Here is an 18,638-nt window from a genome sequence, read left to right as displayed (position 1 = left end):
GAAATTTACTTACACTTTTCCCCCAACTCCTTTGATGAGCATGGTAGTGAACAAGATTCACAGAGAACAGATGATGCTCATCCTAGTTGCTCCCATGTGGGCAAGACAGCCATGGTAGCCACATCACAGTACACAAACCAACCGCAAATGTAAATACTGATTGTAAGAATGTAAACCTGTATTACTGTGCCTTACTATGAAGCTATGCATGTCTGTGTATCACTGTGTAAATGTTCACACTTTGCCTCATGTCAAGTTTCTGTATATCTCTTTTGAACCTTGTCCAAGTACCAATACTGTATGCTTACAAATATGCCAACATGTATTAAGTAAGTACCTAAGTAATCTTGTAACCTACTGTGTGATACCCGAGGGCTTGTGTTACGCTCACCTGGTATCCACGGGGACGCTACCCAACCGTAGGGACTCTGGGATCCTTCTCTGCGGTTCCCAGGTGTGGCCAGCGGGGGAGTTCTGCCTGTAATACAGGAGGGCTATGTTCAGGACTGGCCAACTGGGGTAATCAGCCCCCCACCACCCTGTATGCCTGCTGCCCCTCTGGGCCTCTCCTCACCTTATTGTTTATTCAGGTGTGCTCTCCGTCCTGCCTTCTTGGCAGGGGCGCGTTGTCCTTTGTGGGCGAATGCGATCTAGTTACTTCACTGAATCCGGCCCGTTTGGAGTCTTTCAGGTAGGTGTTATTGCTGTTGTATATTGTTGTTATTCTTGCAAGCCTTTCTTGGTTTAATAAATGTCTTTCCCTTCCTAAGGTGTGCAGAGGTCAACTGTGATGCGTTGGCTGAATTGGGTCTCGTCGGTAAATGATTGCGTGTAAAGAGCGCTATGATGCGGTAAGTAGGCACTATGTGCAGCGCTGTGATGCCTTGCCTTTGCTAACCTGTTGTCCTTTCTTTCCCATAGATCGTGGTGCTCGCCCGGAGTGTGGAATTCCGAGGTAATGCTGGTTGAGGGGCAACTTGCGAGGTAAGCCTTTCGGCACAGTTCGTTATGTTGTAAAGTTTCTAATATCTTGTTTCCTTCCTTTTTTGCAGATCCGTTGGTCCGGGAGACGCGCTGATCCTAGGAAGCTGTTTGCAGGAGCTGTGGGCAGCTAACGATGAGAATTACAGGTAAGCTGCTGCTGCTAACAATGTCCTTTTGTCTCCTTACAGATGCTGTTCTTCCGAGGTTCGCGGGTACAGCTGAACACAGTGAACGTCACGTTGCAGGATTGCAAAGTAACGCGAAGCCTGTAATCCAAGTTGGGTGTCGTTTAAATAGGTTCAAGAAAGTAGTCCAGGTAAAGTAATTCCTAGGCTACCACACCCAAAACACTATACCGTATAGCTTGGTTCCAAGGAGCCAAGATATGTGAATGCCTCCATGTTGGCTGGCACTTTAAATAAAGTAGTTCCCTAAACACAAGTCTTTATTAAGTATGAGCCTGGCTCCAAAGGCGCCAGGACCGGCCCCAAGAGGACCTAGGCAATGGATGCCTAAGTTTGTTGGAGACCCGAGCCAAGACCCCTCCTGGCCCATGGGCTTGCCAGAGGGGTTTCTGGATGTAGGTCGTGACAGCTTGGCTGTATAACCAAATGCAATAAATAAATAAATAAAATCTGTGCAAACTGGTTATGTGCGATCCCATCAAACTCCTGTGCCAGACCAATCTATTGACCCAATACAGGGGAATAACAGTGCACCCTCAACCACACTCAATGAACTTGGCAGCATGGCTCTGAGATCATAGGGTTCGGGCATCTGAATCTACCACAAAGTTGTATGGTTAACCTCAAGGAGGAACATTCACCAAACACCAGACATTTATTTCGACAAGTGGAGAAGATTGTAATTTGGTGCCAGTCTAAAGAAATAAAACCCATAGAATGTACTAATTCCAAGATTCTGAATTATTTATTCCACTTGCTAGACTCTGGGTGAGTATTCAACTCTATATGCGGTCCACTTGGCGGCTTTATCAGTTTACACCACCTCTCAAAGTAAAGTATCATGGTGGAAAGTGCCAGTCATTAAGGCATTTGTGGAAGGAGTAAAGAGACTCCACCCTCCAATTTCTAACCCTCCGCCAGGCTGGGATCTCAATGTAGTACTCTCATAGCTCATGTGTCCCCCTTTGAGCCTATGCAGAAGTCAAGTCTTAAACACCTGACATAAAAGACTGCCTTCTTAGCGGCCATTACTTCCATTAGAAGAGTTAGTGAATTGCAAGCATTATCACTTCAGGACCCTTTCTTTGTCATACACAAGGAACAATTGGTTTTACGTACGCACCTTACGTTTTCCCCTAATTTCATTTCCATATTCCACGTGAACCAATCCATTGAGCTTACAGCCTTCTTTCAGAATCCAACAAGCTTCACTGAGGTAAAACGCCATACACTAGATGTAAGGAGGGCAGTCCTTTACTATGTAAACAAGACCAGACCGCTTATGAAAACAGACCAACTGTTTGTCTCCGTAGCACCAGGCAGAGAAGGAGACCGCATTTCCAAGAATGCCATCTCCAGATGGATAGTCGGATGCATACAATTATGCTATTCATTATCAAACAAGACACTGCCTTTCACACCAAGAGCTCACCTCACAAGAATCACAGGAGCTACTCTGGCATTTATCGCAAATGTCCCCTTGGACAGCATTTGCAAAGCAGCTTCATGGAGCTCAGTGCACACTTTTACTCAGCACTACCTCATTGACAGTCATTCCAAAGCAGAAACAAAGGTGGGACAAGCGGTTCTAAAACACCTATTTGCCGCTGAACCTTCTCACAACCCACCACCTTCTCCTAACACTGCTTACTAATCTATGCATAGCATGTGATCTAAGTAGAATCCACAAGCCTCGGAAGGGATACATTACTCACCATAATCGTATTTCTGATGCTTGTATCTACTTAGATTCACATGTTCCCACCCTTCCTCCCCTGAGAGAAGGTGCATAGATGTTATGAGCTTCTCTGATATATATCTGCTTGGATACACTTGTACTCACGCTACCCTTCAAGCTACCTCATGTCAGAAACAAAACAATCTGCGGGACCTCGATGTGTGAAGGACCATGGGTATAGTGGACGTCACAATAGTGATAGTATCACTGGCACGCCCTGTCAACGTCCCTTTTTCGAATTTCATAAACTGTAATACTCTGCAGCTTCCGCTAGATCTCGGCCTATGCATAGCATGTGAATCTAAGCAGATACAAGCATCAGAAACACGATTACGGTGAGTAATGTATCCCATATACATTCTCCCTTAGGAAAAAATAGAATAGCATGTGATTCAGTGACCAGTGAAACTTTGGTAAATATTTAGACGCATACAAATAGAAATAACTCTTTAGAATAATAAAAGAACAGTCCAACCCTAAGATGGTTTGGCCACTTGTGCCCAAATGTCCCCAGTTCCAAAGTAGTTACTTTTCAGGTATGTTTATATAGAGATTTGAGGTGACAGTGGTTATGATTACTAAGAGCCAGAAAGTTAGATAAAGTTCAGGTAACTACTTGACTCCATCTCGCCACACTATGTAAGGTTTAGGGAGGGAGGCTTGACCCAGGATCCATCTCTAAAGTTCAGGTAACAGTGAGTTAGGTTCAGGACTTTACAACCATGTAACCCAAAGGAGGACAGGGGGGAAGGAAACGGGAATTTACCGCCCATGACTCTGATTCTTCCAGAGACCACTGCTGGTGTTCCAGAATCCGTTGGGGGCACAATCTTCAACGCTTGGTCTGGTCGAGGAAAGCTCAGGGTTCGTGGGTGCAGAGATCACTTTCAGTTTCACAATTTAGTTTAATTCGGTCACGATGCACAGGAATCTTTCCTAGACCGCTTCCAGTAGAACACACGAGTGAGGAATGATGAAGACTTCTGTGGGGCAGACTACTTTGGGAGACTTCAAGGGATTGAAGAAATGACGCAACAGGAGTCACTACGTCAGGCGGCAGGTGTCGACAGGCAATCTTCAGGCGGCAAACACAGGAGCAGTTCCAGCAGTGTTCCTTGGTGTGAGACTGCTGAAAATGCAGGAGCAGGTGACTTGTAGTACAAGCTGAAGATCTGCAGAAGTTCCAAGGCTGTACCTGAAATGGCAACGGCTGCAGCGAGGTAGCCCAAGAGAGCTGGGCAGTCCACCAGTTGGTCTAGGTACACTTCCAAGGGCTCACTCTTCTCAGTCGGCACAGATCCGTAAGCAGGGGTCAAGATTGGCTGTTCCCACTCGTCCTCTAGCAAAGGCTTTCTTGAGAACGGAACAGAAGAGCAGGGCTTCACCGGGACAACACTGGAGTTGATGCTGGTCAGCTGCAGAGGTATTCTTCGGGTCATCAGCAGGTCGCTTTTCTTTGTAGAGGACTTGGCTCCAATGATGATGCCCTTCTTTTATCTACGATCTGGCTTGCAGCAAGCCCACGCCCAACAATGGTAAGGATCTGCACCATTCAAACTGGCAGTGACTATCCAATCATGCAAGCCCCTAGCCACATCATCTGCTTGGCAAAAGACCTTCAGACACCAGGGATGTGGATTGGGACTAGCCAGTGGCCACACACAGTTAACCAACCCTTAGCCTGCGAAAGCCACAGCTTTCCCTGGGAAAAAGATTTCCTTATAAGGCATTTCCTGAACTGAGAAGGCAGGAAGAAGGCCAAAGAGCAATTGAAAAACCCTGTGGCACAGCCATCTTTTGGTGCTAGCCGCCTTTAGTAACTATTTAAGTTAAATGCAAAAGAACACAAACAATGCAATAACAATGGTAAAAATATTGCAGCTGCCACCAGCTTGTTTTAGGCGCATTGTAAAAGTAACCAAAAAGCCAGTTTATAAGCATTCAAAGTACCCTTACTGCACTTCACTGTTAGGTGATGTTTGCAATTAATACACGAATTCACAAAGAGAGACAGTACTGAAGTGTTAGGGACTAGTCAGTTTCCCTGTAACAATGAGTAAAACGGGCCAGGGAAGTCTAGCAAGACTTGACTTCCCTCCAAAAAGTCAGTACAGGTTTCAAAACAAGCAAAAATACTGGGATCCAATAGAGTTCAAAGAGAAATAACATAAGGCCACTGAAATATTTGCATAGGACAATCTTCCACCTTTTAATGAAAAGTTATACTTGAGTCAAAGACCCCTCATGATGCCAGAAATTGGTAGAGAGACATTATATAACAATTTGATGTTTATTTCTACGGACAATAAAGGGAATGTAAGAAATATTTTCAACAAACTTTAAGCACCTGCCCTAAACTCAAAGAATGTTCTTTTTTGATTTTTAGGCTTTTAGACAGGAGAGATTGTTAGGACTGATTTTCTATACTCTGGCCTGGTGGATAGATGTTTAGAAGGCCAACCTATATTGTGACAAGGAAAACTCTGGGGAGCTGTAGCAAAAGAAGGTCAAGTTAGCTAGCTAGTCCAGTGATCTAGGCTAAGTCTCGAGATGAAGAGCTTGTAAGGTGTCCATAATGAGTACACACAGTGCAGCAGTCGAAGATTACACTTAGACAATCCGGTATAAAATTACTTCTTTACTTATGGCCAAAACAGACAGTGAAAAATTACTACTAACCGGTAATATTATCACACAATACTGAAAATTAGATACATGTATAAAATTACTGTTTTCCCAACTTTCGGATTGCTTGTGTGAACAAAGCTAAAGTGTTAGAAATATTTTGTTAAAGTTAGCAAATTTTAAAGGGAGTTTAGGGGGCAGGTAAGTATCACTATAACTCACCCCCTGTACTCTGATTCTTCATGTGACCTGCCAGGTCAGTTGAAGGTCCAAGGTCGCTTTTCCCACTGTCAGCCTCGGCCCTTGATCCGGTCGATGTCTGATGCAGGTGCAAGGACTCTCAGTGGAAGACTGCAGCAAAACTCGATGCAGGGCCCCTCTCAGGATAGTAATGGGCGCTGATAAGTAATTTTGGACGATGCCCACCGATTCATGGGACTCGCTTGTCACTGTCAGACTTTCCCTCCTATCTCGGGTCCCTGTGATGCTGGGACCACAAGATGTCACAGAGGAAAATCTAGTAGCACAAGCTGAGGATCCCCCAAGTTCCAGGCCTCAACTCAGAACAGCGACGTCGGTAGCCCAAACTCAAAGCTGGTCCGCCAAAGGGAGGTCCCGGGGCACTTCTGAAGGCTCTTCTTCGCCGGACTCTGAGCTGACGTTGAGAAGGGATATTTACTCCACTCGAAGGGCCGCAGCTCCTTCGCAGGACTGCTGGAGATCTTCCACAGGACAGGGCGCTACCAGGGCAGCAGTAGAAGCTGGTCGCCAAGCCTTCTTCCAACAGGTCCATGGTCTACTTGCAAGTCTTGTAGCTGGACAGGAGTCTTGGCTCCTTAGGATCTCTCTAGAGTGGGTGCAGGGGTCCTCTTTGTTAGGCAGAATTGCATGCAGTACCCTCTGGGACCACCACATACAATTTAGGACTACAGGTGTAAGCAAAACCAACCTTTGGTATAAGTCTGTACCAGTTTGTGGTATTGAGCTGAGCAGCCAGGCTCATCTCAAGAGGGAATGTGAGCAGTACAAGAGATTACACGGAGGTCTTTCAATCACAGTGGTTCAAGTAGACACTTACACTCAAGGTTTCTTGGTAAAACGCTTATTGATTTATTAGTAATTTAGAAAACATTCACTAGAAGGAGGCAACTTAATATCATACACAAATACACTTCAATCCCAAACCAATAGGTTTCTGAGTAAATTAGGCTCCCCTGAAATAGGAGCAAAATAGCATTTCAGTCACTTTAAATAGGAATGCAAAGGAACAAGTTAATAGAATAGATCACAAATACTTTCTTAGGCAGTGCATATAGTTTCCGTTCACTAGAGGACTCGATTCAGTTCAATAGGCCCAGGCCAAAGTCAGTGGACTAGTGTCTTGTATAGGAAAGAGCAGTTCTCCAGCATTGGATCTTTCATGGATTCACATGCTGTGAATATTCTCAGTCAGGCCGGGAAACCTTGGTCACTTTAACCTAGCATTTTCCTATGGAAAACCTCGACACTTTAGTGTCCTATCAACATCCTTTTTGGGTGCTTTAGACCCCACCAATAGGACGTGTGGTAAAAATAGCCCCACCCCTGCGGCTTCCCTTCAGATTTCAACCGTCTCCAAACTGTTGGGATCACCTCGTGTTCTTCGTGTTTGTGCATGTGCGTTTTTGGTATCGAGAGCTACGATGGCATCGGGGGCTCAGAAAAAGTCTCTTTTTTTCGACCTTGTTCTATTTGTGGCTTGAAGGTGTACGAAGGCGACGGTCAACTGGATTGCCTCTACTGCCTTTACCACCATCACTCGGCGGAGACCTGCGAGATATGTCCGGGGTTCTTGCAGAAGACTCTGAAGGACTGTAATCGGCGGCTTATGTGTTGGCTCAATGAGGGCACTACCCGGCTTCGGAGGTGGGGTAGGCCCGGAGTCTGTCTTCAGAGCGGGCTGTAAAGTCCGCGGAACATCACTGTGTGGCGGCGGCCAAACCTCCGGCGAAGAAATATTGTCCTGCTTTGCCAGTGTCGGTGGTGGGGAAGAGCAGAAAGTCTTCATCAAGCAAGCAGCTTGTGCGAGTACCTCTTTGTCCAAGCATGGTCGATTGGACCATTCCCAGTGGTCTGGTGGTAGGGCCGAGAAGTCGACGGCGTGGGAGAAAGGCTTGGCCAAGCCGAAGGAATCTTCATTGAAGTTGTCCAGCCGGGAGTCTTCCAAACACCGGTCCAGTTCTTCCAAGAAATAAAGGTCTCCAGTGAAGTCGACGCCGAGGGAGGTGGTTCCGCCAATGACCTCATCGACTGTGGATCCGTCGTCGACGGTTGGGCTGCAGTCTACGGTCCATTCGTCGACAGTGGTGTCGTAGGCGCCATCCACGACAGTGATTGATATTGGACCGATGCTGTTCTCGTCCACACAAGTAGAAACGGAAGGATTGTTGTCGACGAGCAGGGGCGTGGAAGTCCGACGCCTTTGATTATCTTCTTCCTGACGAGATTCTGCATCAGGATCCAGCGACTTTTTCAGTTTCATCTGAGGTTGAGGACGACCAGGATCAAGTGCTGGGCCCGTCGGCTTTGGGCTACAAAGTGTGGGGCCTTAGACATCGAGTGGAATGGGAGCTGGTCCGCCCGGTTATCCACTGATTAACCGCAGTCTTTTTGTCATTACAAGTACTGTCCACGCTTCAGTAGTTGTTGGGGCAGCTGGATGCGAGGTTGCTTGCTCCGAATGTGACTCCGACGGTGCCGGTGGTCGAAGTGCCTGGTGTAACACCATGGAAGTCTCCTCCGGCACGGTTGTCATTGCCATTGCTGGTGGGGGTAGGCTGTCCAGTCGCATCCAGAAGAAGGCGAGCTGCCATAGTGTGTTCCGCAGGACACTTTGTCTACTGTTTCGTCTTCACCGACGAGGGACGATGCATGGGACACGGACGTGGAGGTGGAGCAACTTTGGAGTCCGGCGCAACCCTCTTCAACAGATCATATTGGGGCATTCCACGCCATGATGTCTAAGGCATGTGTGTAGTTTGGATTTGCACCAGAAGAGGAGTGGAAAGACTGCTTCATATTCAATCATATGGGCAAGCGGAGGAAGGCTGTCTTCTCCGAGCCTATTCGCAGGAAGGTCTGTGCACGATGCGCCTTCTGTTTTCGGAGCAACCTGTCAAAGGTCGTCTTGAAAAGAAGTTCAAGGCTCCGGAGTCTACCACAAAATGCTTGGTGTCCCAGCCCACGCCCGAGTCTGTGTGTTGGTGGCATCCAGCAGGAAGGCCAGAAGTCAACACAAGTGCGTTATGCCTCCGGACAGGAAGCAGGACACCTTTGGGAAGAAGGTTTTGACGCTTGGGGCGACGACTGTCAAAGCGGCAAATTCCTTGGCGATCATGGCCCAATATGATCGTGAAATGTGGCATCGGCGTGCCCCAATTCTAGAACATCTGCCGGAGCAGCACCGCAAGGACGCCATGCTTTTGGTGCGTGAGGGTGAAGAGGCCTCAACCACAGCATGAATATTGCTGTAGACCTGGCAGAGTCAGGATTTAAACAAATTAACACTGGGGTGGTGCTTTGACGACAGGCCTGGTTAAAATGCACTGACTTTCGGCTGGAGGTACAATATAAAGTCATCGACATGTCCTGTGAAGGGGAGCACTTGTTCGGTGAAAATATTGATGAAGCCCTGAAAGAGATGGAGGACACAAACGGCTAAGTCCTTAGGTTCCTTACAGAGTGGGTGCTCTTTTCTCCCCTTTCGACCGTTCCGGGGTGCTTCAGGTAATGCCCAGTTTGCATCCACCAGGGACCGTGGTTAGTCGATCCAGTTACTCCTCTCAAGGGTTTCGACGGTCGGTCCAGTCGGCGCAGAAATGTCGAGACTTCCAGGCTCAGCAAAAAAGGTGTTGGCAGTCCTCGGCTTCTAGGGGGAGGTAAGCTAAACCGCAACAATGACTGCCTTATGGACAATCTGCTAGGGGGTAGGGTGGCTATGCACGTGGACAAGTGGAGAACAATAACATCAGATCGCTGGGTGTTGGACACGGTGCATCTAAGCCAGGCGTTAGCGTTCAGGTGTCCCCCGGGTCCTATTCCACCGGTGTATTTCTTACAGCTGCATCTTTGAATCCTGCGGCAGGAGGTGGTTCTCATGCTGGAGAAGGGGGCAATAGAACCTGTGCCAATGGCAGAGCGGGACCAAGGGGTTTATTCCTACTACTTCGTGGTGAAGAAGCCCAACGGCAAGTGGAGACCCATTCTGGATATTCGGGCGTTGAACAAGACTCTGCAACGCCTGAAGTTCAAGATGCTCACTCTTCAGGACGTCATTTGGTCGGTGCAGCCGGACGCATTTCTGGCGTCGTTGGATCTACAGGACGCATATTTTCACATTCCAATGCGGCGACGGCACCGCAAGTTTTTGTGGTTTGTAGTCTGTGAGGAACACTACCAGTTTCGGGTCCTCCCTTTTGGCTTGACGTCTTCTCCCAGGACGTTCACAAAGTGTTTGGCACCTGTGGCAGCGTTCCTCCGACGGGAGGGTCATTATGTATACCCGTACCTGGACGACTGGTTGGTGAGGGGTTTGTCACTGGAGAGGGCGCAAGACAGTCTTGTGGCAATCATGCGGCTTTTGCAACGACTCGGGTTCGCCATCAACTTCGAAAAATCATTTTTGACGCCGTCCAAGGAATTTGTGTTTCTGGTGAAGCCCTCCAGCGAGCATGTCAAGAAGTTGCAGCAGAAAGCAGGCAAGTGGAAGGAGGGCGCAGTGGTGTTGGTCCGAAGTTACATGTTGCTGTTGGATGGCATGGCTTTGTGTATCCCGCTTCTGCCAAATTGTAGTCTCTTCATGAGGCTGATGCAAGAGTTCCTAGCGGACTGATGGGCGCAGAGTTGTGGGTTATGGTCGGACAAGTTGGTGGTCAACAGAAGTCTGGTGGACGCTCTTCGCTGGTGGACATGCATGGCCAATCTGGTGCAGGGCATGCCGTTGCTGGAGCCGGAGTTCCAGTTTACGATTGTGGCAGACGCCTCTCAGACAGGATGGGGGGGCTCATCTTGCCGATTCGCAGGGACTGTGGTCTCGGGGGGGAGGGGGGGGAGGGGTGGGGGGGTGATCTATCTATGTTCCTCGAGTTGAGAGCGGTGCACTGGGCCCTCAAGTAGTTTCTGCCGCGCATACGTGGATCGGTGGTGACGATATTGACGGACAATACCACCACAATGTTTTATCTAAGGAAACGGGGGCACACATTCCAGGGTCCTGTCAAAGGAGGTGCAGGACGTTTGGCAGTGGGCTTTGGCTCAAGAGAGCAGCATTGTGGCCTATCATCTGCTGGGGGTGTTGAATGTTCAGGCAGACGCACTTAGCAGGGATGCCGGCCAGCTGCACGAGTGGAAGCTGAAGGAGCAGCAGGTTTCGATGATCTTCCGGCGATGGGGGCATCCTCCGTTGGATCTTTTTGCAACAGTAGAAAACAAGCAGTGTCAGGAGTTCGCCAGCAGAGGTGCTCAGCAAGAGTCTCTGGGGGATGCGTTTTCGTTCCTGTGGACGGGCCGGTTCGCGTATGCATCTCCCACTCCCCCTGGCCCCCCACCTGCCCATTTCCGCTCATTCGGCAGACCCTCCAGTGGATTCAGAGATACCAATGCCGTGTGATTCAGGTGGCCCCGTTCTGGCCCAGACAGACGTGGTTCTCTGATCTCCTTCATATTTCGATGGAAGAGCTGATTCGGCTAGGGGCGGCTCCGGATCTCTCAGCGTGACGGTTTGGCTCCTGGCCACTCAGAGTTCGGCCATTTAGGTGTTTCCTGGGACTGTTGACTGATTTTGGAGGCAGCAAGGGCACCCTCCACAAATATCTCATATGGACTTAAATGGAAAAGATTTTGCGAATGATGTAAGGCCCACCGTCGGGTTGAACCTTTGAACGTTTCTGCGGCACAGGTTCTCCCATACCTGTTGCATTTGGCAGAGGGGGGCCTGGCATTGTCATCCATTAAGGTGCATTTGGTAGCGATATCTAGGTACACTAGGAGGCAACATGCTGCTCCTCTGTTCAGTGATCGGTTAGTGAAACATTTTTGGAAAGGGTTGTTTCAAACCTTTCCTCCTATGAAGAGGTTTGTGCCGGTGTGGAGCCTTAATGTGGTATTTTCAGTTTTGATGAAACAGTCTTTTGAACCGATGTCGACGACTCCATTAAAGTTTCTGTCATTTAAGGTGGCTTTTCTGGTGGCAATTACTTCGGCCAGGCGGATATCAGAGTTGCAGGCACTGGTCATCGACCCTCCATACTTGAGATTTCTGAAGGACAAGATTGTTCTGGCCACTAACCCACACTTTACCCCCAAAGTGCTGACGGCATTTCACAAACTCTCTTCTATTGTTTTACCCTCGATTTCTGCTACGCCATCTACGCCAGCGGAAATGGCACTGCATTCTCTGGACGTTAAGAGGGCTTTAAAGTTTTATTTGAATCGCACTCAGGACTTTAGGAAGTCAAAGCAGCTGTTTGTGGCTTATGGTCCGTCCAACAAAGGACAGGCTATCTCCAAGCAAGGACTCTCATGTTGGGTTTCCTCTACAATATCGTTGTGCCACTCGAAATCTGGGAAGCCTTTGAGGAGAGTTCCTAAGGCTCACTCGACGTGATCCATGGCTTCGTTGGTGGCGTTATGGTCGGGTATTCCGCTGGTGGATATTTGCCAGGCGGCCTCCTGGGCGGTGCCGCATACTTTCATCCGGCATTACTGTCTGGGGCAGCAGCATGTGGATGATGTGCAGGTGGGGCGTGTAGTCCTGCAACGCCTGTTCCAATAATGTAAGCCTCGCAGCTTTGGGGTATTTATTTTGAACTTTTTCACTTGATGGGTTTGTTGTCTCATGGAGGTGATTAAGTGTTTATTGGTTTGCCTGTTACACTCCTCCATGCATGGGTGGTACTGCTATGTAATCTATTCACAGCATGTGAATCCATGAAAGATCCAATGCTGGAGAAGGGAGTAGTTTCTTACCTGTAACTCCATTTCTCCACCGTTGGTATCATTCATGGATTCACATGCGCCCGCTGGCCGCTCCTGTAGGCAAACCTGTTTCGGGTTTCCTCTACTTTGGAGCTTAAAATCTGGAGGGAAGCCATGGGACGGGGCTATTAATACCACACATCCTATTGGTGGGGCCTAAAGCACCCAAAAAGGATGTTGATAGGACACTAAAGTGTTGAAGTTTTCCATAGGAAAACGCTAGGTTAAAGTGACTGAGGTTTCCCAGCCTGACTGGGGATATTCACAGCATGTGAATCCATGAAAGATACCAACCCTGGAGAAATGGAGTTACATGTAAGAAACTACTCCCTTCTTGTAGTAAACAGTAAAGTCTTTGCCAAAGTTCTCAGAAGTAGTTTGTACGAAAAAGAATCATATGTTGGGTCACATGCTGATTAGGCCTGCAAGCTGAGAAAGTTCCACAAACTTTCACCGTGAGAGGCAAGTTCTCTCTATCGGGTTGGCACAGTAACTTAATATGAAGAAAAGATGCAGCTGAAGACGTTGGTTCCTGGCAGTTCCTGCAGATCTCGCTGTTCCTGAGCCTCAGTAGTGGGGACAAGAGGGAGGACGTTGAGAGACTGCTGCACTGCACAGGGACTGGTCAAACAAGCTGGCAAAATGGAAGATATTCGGTTTCAGTAGCTGTTGTCAAGCACACAAGCTGGTGTCCTTCCCCCTGGTTAATCCTAACTAGCTCCGAGAATGGTATCCAGGTTGCTTACGAGTTGATTGGTCCCACCAACTCAAAAGGAAGAAGTCGTCCTTGAAGGGGCTTCTCTGTCGAGATGAACTTTGCGATTCGGACCTGCTGCAGGGCTTCACCGGGCAAACTAACAGTCCAGGAGTTGCAGCAGCCGTCCTCTTCCAGCTCGTCTTCGGGTTATTTCGTTCCAGTGATCGACTCTGCTTTCCAGTCCAAGAGACTCGCCTTTTAAACAGTTTTCTCCCTTTCATTCCAGCGTAGCTGCCACTCACCCAGCAGGGTGGCTATCTTTGCCGGACAGTCAGCCAGCCAATCGCACCAGAGTGCATTTGGGTCTCCTAAGAGACTAAGCACAAGGAGTTTCGGGCACCTCCTTCACTTCCTGCCCACCCCAGACACTCAGGCACCAGAGGCGGTCTTCAGTCCTGAAGCCTGCCAAAGGCATAGAAACAAAGGGACCAACACTAGGACCTTCCCAAAAAGAAATGGTGAAAAAAGAAGACAGTGACCCGCTTAAACAAAGGGGCTTAATTAAGGCGCCATCTTCAAAAACATGGCTCCCGCGATTTTTGCCTACTGGTGTTCGCATCGGGAAAAATTATGGATGTTCGTTGTAAAACCACTACCACCAGCCATCTCGATAGGAAAGGGTAGCATTTGACTGCTACATGAGTTTCTAGACATAGGGGATACTAGGTAACCCCTCCAACACTCTATAGGAAGATAGTGTGTGCTGGGTCTAGGAATTTAAAAAAGACTAGTAAAGTCAATTTAACAGTACATTCTCTGGGAAACAGTAGTTTATCCCAGAAAAGGTATTTAAACCTTTGGGAAGTCTAAAAAGACATCCCTGTGTCACTGCACCAAGGGTGCTGTGTAACACACATGAAAAGATGCCTATGGAGTTATCTTAAAACTCCATAATCAAAGAACACAAGAGTAAAACACACATATACTTGAAAGAGTGGTAAAAAAAGGCTCACGCTCTTTCCAGGTAAAAAAAAATCAAGTCCTCAAAATCCAGAAAAGTTGCTGTGGGTCTCTAAGGTGAACGGATTAGCTCATTTATGAGAATTCTCCCTAACACTCTTTTCCAAAAAGCCAGGTAAGAACAGTAGCCCCATTAGCCAATGACAGATCTGCTCCACAAACACACCCCAGAAGTGGTCCAATCAGGACCACTGGAGGCAAAACTCATTCATTCCACCCAGACACACTAGCACCAGTATGTGGATTGGGACCAGACAGTCCCAGCCCACTTCCTGGCAGCAAACATACATAGCCCGCCAAAGGCCTCTGCTTTCCCTGGGCACTGGAAGTCCATATAAGGATTTTCCTGGCCTCACAGGCCAGGATGAAGGCTCACAGACACGATGGCCAAAGGACAAGTGCAAAATCTCATGACACGGCCATGTTTGGCCACTAGCCACACTTAGTAGCCTAACGCAGTAAGGCTAAAACTAAAAGTCCCAAAACGTGGAAAAAGTAACTTCTGCCATCGGCTTGTCCATTTAGCACACCTAGAGTAACCAAAAATCCTCTGAGTGCAAGTCTAGCGTAAAAGAAAAAGTGTACCCCATCGGTACTGCATTGTACAATGATAAAGTTACCACAAGTGATAACAAGTTACTGAAAGTAGTAACAAAGTAACTAGACTAAGGGAAACAATGTTTCCCAGTACTGACAGCATGAAGGGCATGTCGGTTTCCCCATAACAGATGAGAAAAAGCCAGTGTTGTCACTGCACTGTACAAAGAACAGGTCAGATTAAAAAATGAAAGCAAAGGTTTGGGGGTCCATAGAAATGAAAAGAAAGTAAAGGTGCAGTAAAGAGGAATCTTTCCTAACAGTGATGTGATTCAGGACCCTATTCACATCCTTTGATACCTGCCGTAATCACATTTGAGAAAGGCTAAGCTAGAGCACCCATTAACATGTCTAAATATATTTCTCTCTAAACGTCCTTATTTAGTCAAAGTCTTAGAATTATCACACTACTGCTTCACACACGCATACATGTGAGCGCTTGCTTATGTGTATATGTCGGGATAACGTCTAGCTCATGGCACAGAGGTGGCATTGGTGAAAAATGTTTAGAAAATAGGTGTGGTCTTGAATAAAGAATGTCCCGTGGTGGTGATCCTATTGGATCTCAGTGGTGTCTTTGACGCATTGGAACAGAGTACTTTGAAAGCAAACTGCTTTCAACAGATCATAACAATTCACCTGTTGTCAAAGCTGACATTAATAATGTTTTTTACCATGTGTCTGTCTATCTAGGAGTACACTTTGGGACCCAGATGGATTAAACCATCAAGAAATCCAAATTCCATCTGCACCTTCTAAGAATCCTAATGCCCTAGCCTTAAGTCCTAATGCAGCCTGTCACGCCCTAATTACTGAAACTTATTCTTTCATGCGCCTTCCTGTCAGCTCCTTCAGGAGCTCCAGATGATTGAAATTCAAATGTGTGGCCTTCTAGTTGGCTTGCCAAAAATGCTGGGGCCCTGCCCCCATGAGAAAGTCCGATCTGCAGCATTGAGCCTTTAGTTGTGTCCCACTTCAGACCTCAGCATTCTGGAGGTCAGTGTCCTTTTTTGTGGAATGCCTTCTCTGCAGTTGGTAACCTACTGAACCTTATGCAGGTCTAAAAATATCAATGGTGGTAAATTAACTCTGAAAATTACATGCAGTGGCATATGCTGCATAATATTAATTGCAGTACTTGGGAATGAGGGGCGGTATTTGAAAACCATTGTTGTAATGTAGTAGTAGCATTGAGACGTCCAGCTGTATTTATTTTTGACAGTGGAGAAATTCTTTATACAAATATGCATTGCACTACACATTTGGATCGAATTGGCTTGGCCTGTGGGGATAGAAGATGTGCAGGGTGGTCATGGGTAGGCGGCGCGGGTAGGCTCGGAGGTGTGGTACGAGTAATATTTAATGAATACTAAGGAGTAGACCAAAGGTAGAGGAGGCCAAAAGAGTGCGGCATGGTAGAATTATATTCCAAGTCTAATACCTTGATGTTATGGCTGTAAAAAGTCTCCAGATTCCTTGACCTAATCTAATCATTTAGCAGATGCATTCTTACTAAGGTTGGGAAATTCGGTTGTGACTTTATATGGCAGTAATTGTATTTTGGTTCACATTATGTAATATTTCAAAAATATTAGTAACACTTTGATTGCCCTATCGCAGTCCTAAATTGTGGAGCATGGACTGCATGTGCTTTGGAATCCCAGGCAAAATATTGTGTTTTTCTTTTTGTCCTGGCATTCTGGCCCTGAGGTAGGGGCCCAAGAATGTTTATTGCAGACAATGCACATTTTGACATGAAAACTGGTTTTACTTTCGAGAAAGTTTAAACCATAAGTGTAATGCTACATTGTTAGCTGTAGATGATGTACTCCTATATTGGAACCTTCTTGAACCTTCCAGAAGCGACCCATCTCTTTCACGGAGAAAGAGTGTCCTGCTCTCAGCCTCTCTCTGCACTCCCGCTCACCTCCCTTCCAATACCAAGCACAGACGGCGGTTGCTAGTTTGCATAGTTTTTTGTAGGGTTTTTAATATGTTTACATAGTGACTCCTTTTGGGCACCTATACATACAGCTAGTGTGCAATTGTTGGACAATACCTGAGAGTTGGGTGGGAGCACGATGCCGCAGGGTCATGGAATGCTTCCTGTATTGAGCCACCTGCACAATGACAATAACTGTGGCCAATGTTTATTCCGGGAAAATTGAAAGTGCTCTGACTTTCGTAATTTTTTCTTTTGACAGGTAACCAACACAACTACGACCACGTCGGGAAGCTGCAGTTCGGGAAACAATAGACAATTCACACGGCAAAGGATAACGCGGGTTAACCTCAGGGACCTTATATTTTGCTTGGAGAACGAGCGTGAGACAAGCCATTCACTGTTGCTATACAAAGCATTCCTCAAATAGTAATGGGAAAGATGAAGGCATTTTTGATGGAAACGCCTGGGGACGTTCTTTTCTACCTTTGCAGATTTTGCCTTTTTATAACTCGAAGATGGGATGTCGAAAGAAACCGAAACCTCTTTACACAGAACAGTTTTATATTCTGGTTTATAAACAAAAATCTTTAGCCTGAAGAGAGACAGTACATTTCTGTACCGGCGACTGAACTCAACAAAGGCCTGTGGATATTACTAAAGGACATTTGAATCTATACTCATCTCTTGAGTGGCCTTCTAGCCAAACAAGCCATATTTAAAGACTGAGAAGGATCGTTCAGCAAATAATTTGTCACCCTCGTTTAGATCTGTAGCAGTTGCAACATTTATTGTGCATTTTAGTTCAATTTTAACTAAATTTATTACATAAATATGTCTACAGCACATGACCTCATTTCATTTTACAGAGTTTTTTGTGTTGCGTTCAGTTGGCAAAAACAAACTGATCCCTGCCCTATTTATAACTCTTCCCTCTACCCCTTGTTCAAGCTCTTCAGTTTTTGCCACAAAGCCTTTTTTTATTTATTTTAAATTCACTTTTATCCTGAAATTCTGAACAGGAGGCCCACTTTTCAATATGCTGTTGCCATCTGTAAGAAAATATATATATATAAGTATATAAAAAAGGAAGAACAGCAGAATTTAAATTAGCTGCAGTTTGTAAAGCTGTAAAGTCTAAAAGTAAAGTGAAAAATCTTTTCAGCATCAATATATTTTACTTGCACTGTGTATTTTTAGCTGAAATGGAACCGTAGATATGAAATCAAAGTTTGAGAGGATTCATCTGAGAAACGTTTCTCAAGCGTATGTAAGTAAATCAAGTGTTGAAAATAATGGTTGGTGGTTTTTCGTCAGTAATTGTACATACATTTTTGGCACATAACAGATTGCTCTGTAAAACCATAATTATTTTGCTAAGACTGTATGCAAGCTGTGGGCCGACTTTTAAAAAGTCCCTTCTTTCTACCTATTTTTTTATTGCAAAATATACTAATTGGTTCTTTATATTTTCAGAGGTTAATGTATTAAATTGTCTATTGATAGTACTTTTATGACTGTAAATATTTTGGTTTTTCTTGCGTGAACTCTCATGTTAGAACTGAATTCTCTGGCGTGTAAACTAAAGGCTGATCAGTATTTTTATCAACACCTGACAAACTGTTACACCTTTTATTTGTCTTTTAGGAAATCCTGTCTTACCATTTTTTCATGTAAATTTTGCACAGTTACTTGTTTATATGTAAATATTTTACTTTAAAAAAATGAAGTTTTTAATTGCTATTGTTTTATATAGGATTGAAAGAAAAAAATAACTCCTTTATTAAAAACAAATTTATCTGTATTTTGGTCTGCCCACTGCTTTGTTAGTCATTC

The 18,638-nt window shown here is 46.1% G+C and overlaps 1 protein-coding gene across 2 annotated transcripts in view; it reads left to right on the top strand.

Moving 5' to 3' along the window:
• TAF4 (TATA-box binding protein associated factor 4) overlaps window positions 1–17,657 on the top strand; it is an 809,251-nt gene extending 791,594 nt beyond the window's left edge. For both annotated transcript variants that reach the window (XM_069650711.1, XM_069650712.1), the window contains exon 16: window positions 17,065–17,657. In XM_069650711.1, the coding sequence (XP_069506812.1) occupies window positions 17,065–17,232 (168 nt within the window). In that variant the 3' untranslated portion in view covers window positions 17,233–17,657. The remainder of the gene's footprint in view (window positions 1–17,064) is intronic.
• The last annotated feature ends 981 nt before the right edge of the window (window positions 17,658–18,638 follow it).

This window comes from Ambystoma mexicanum, chromosome 3p (genome assembly GCF_040938575.1).
Source record: "Ambystoma mexicanum isolate Mex_15411 chromosome 3p, UKY_AmexF1_1, whole genome shotgun sequence".
Taxonomy (NCBI): Eukaryota; Metazoa; Chordata; class Amphibia; order Caudata; family Ambystomatidae; genus Ambystoma; species Ambystoma mexicanum.
This window is presented reverse-complemented; position numbering and strand designations above follow the sequence as displayed.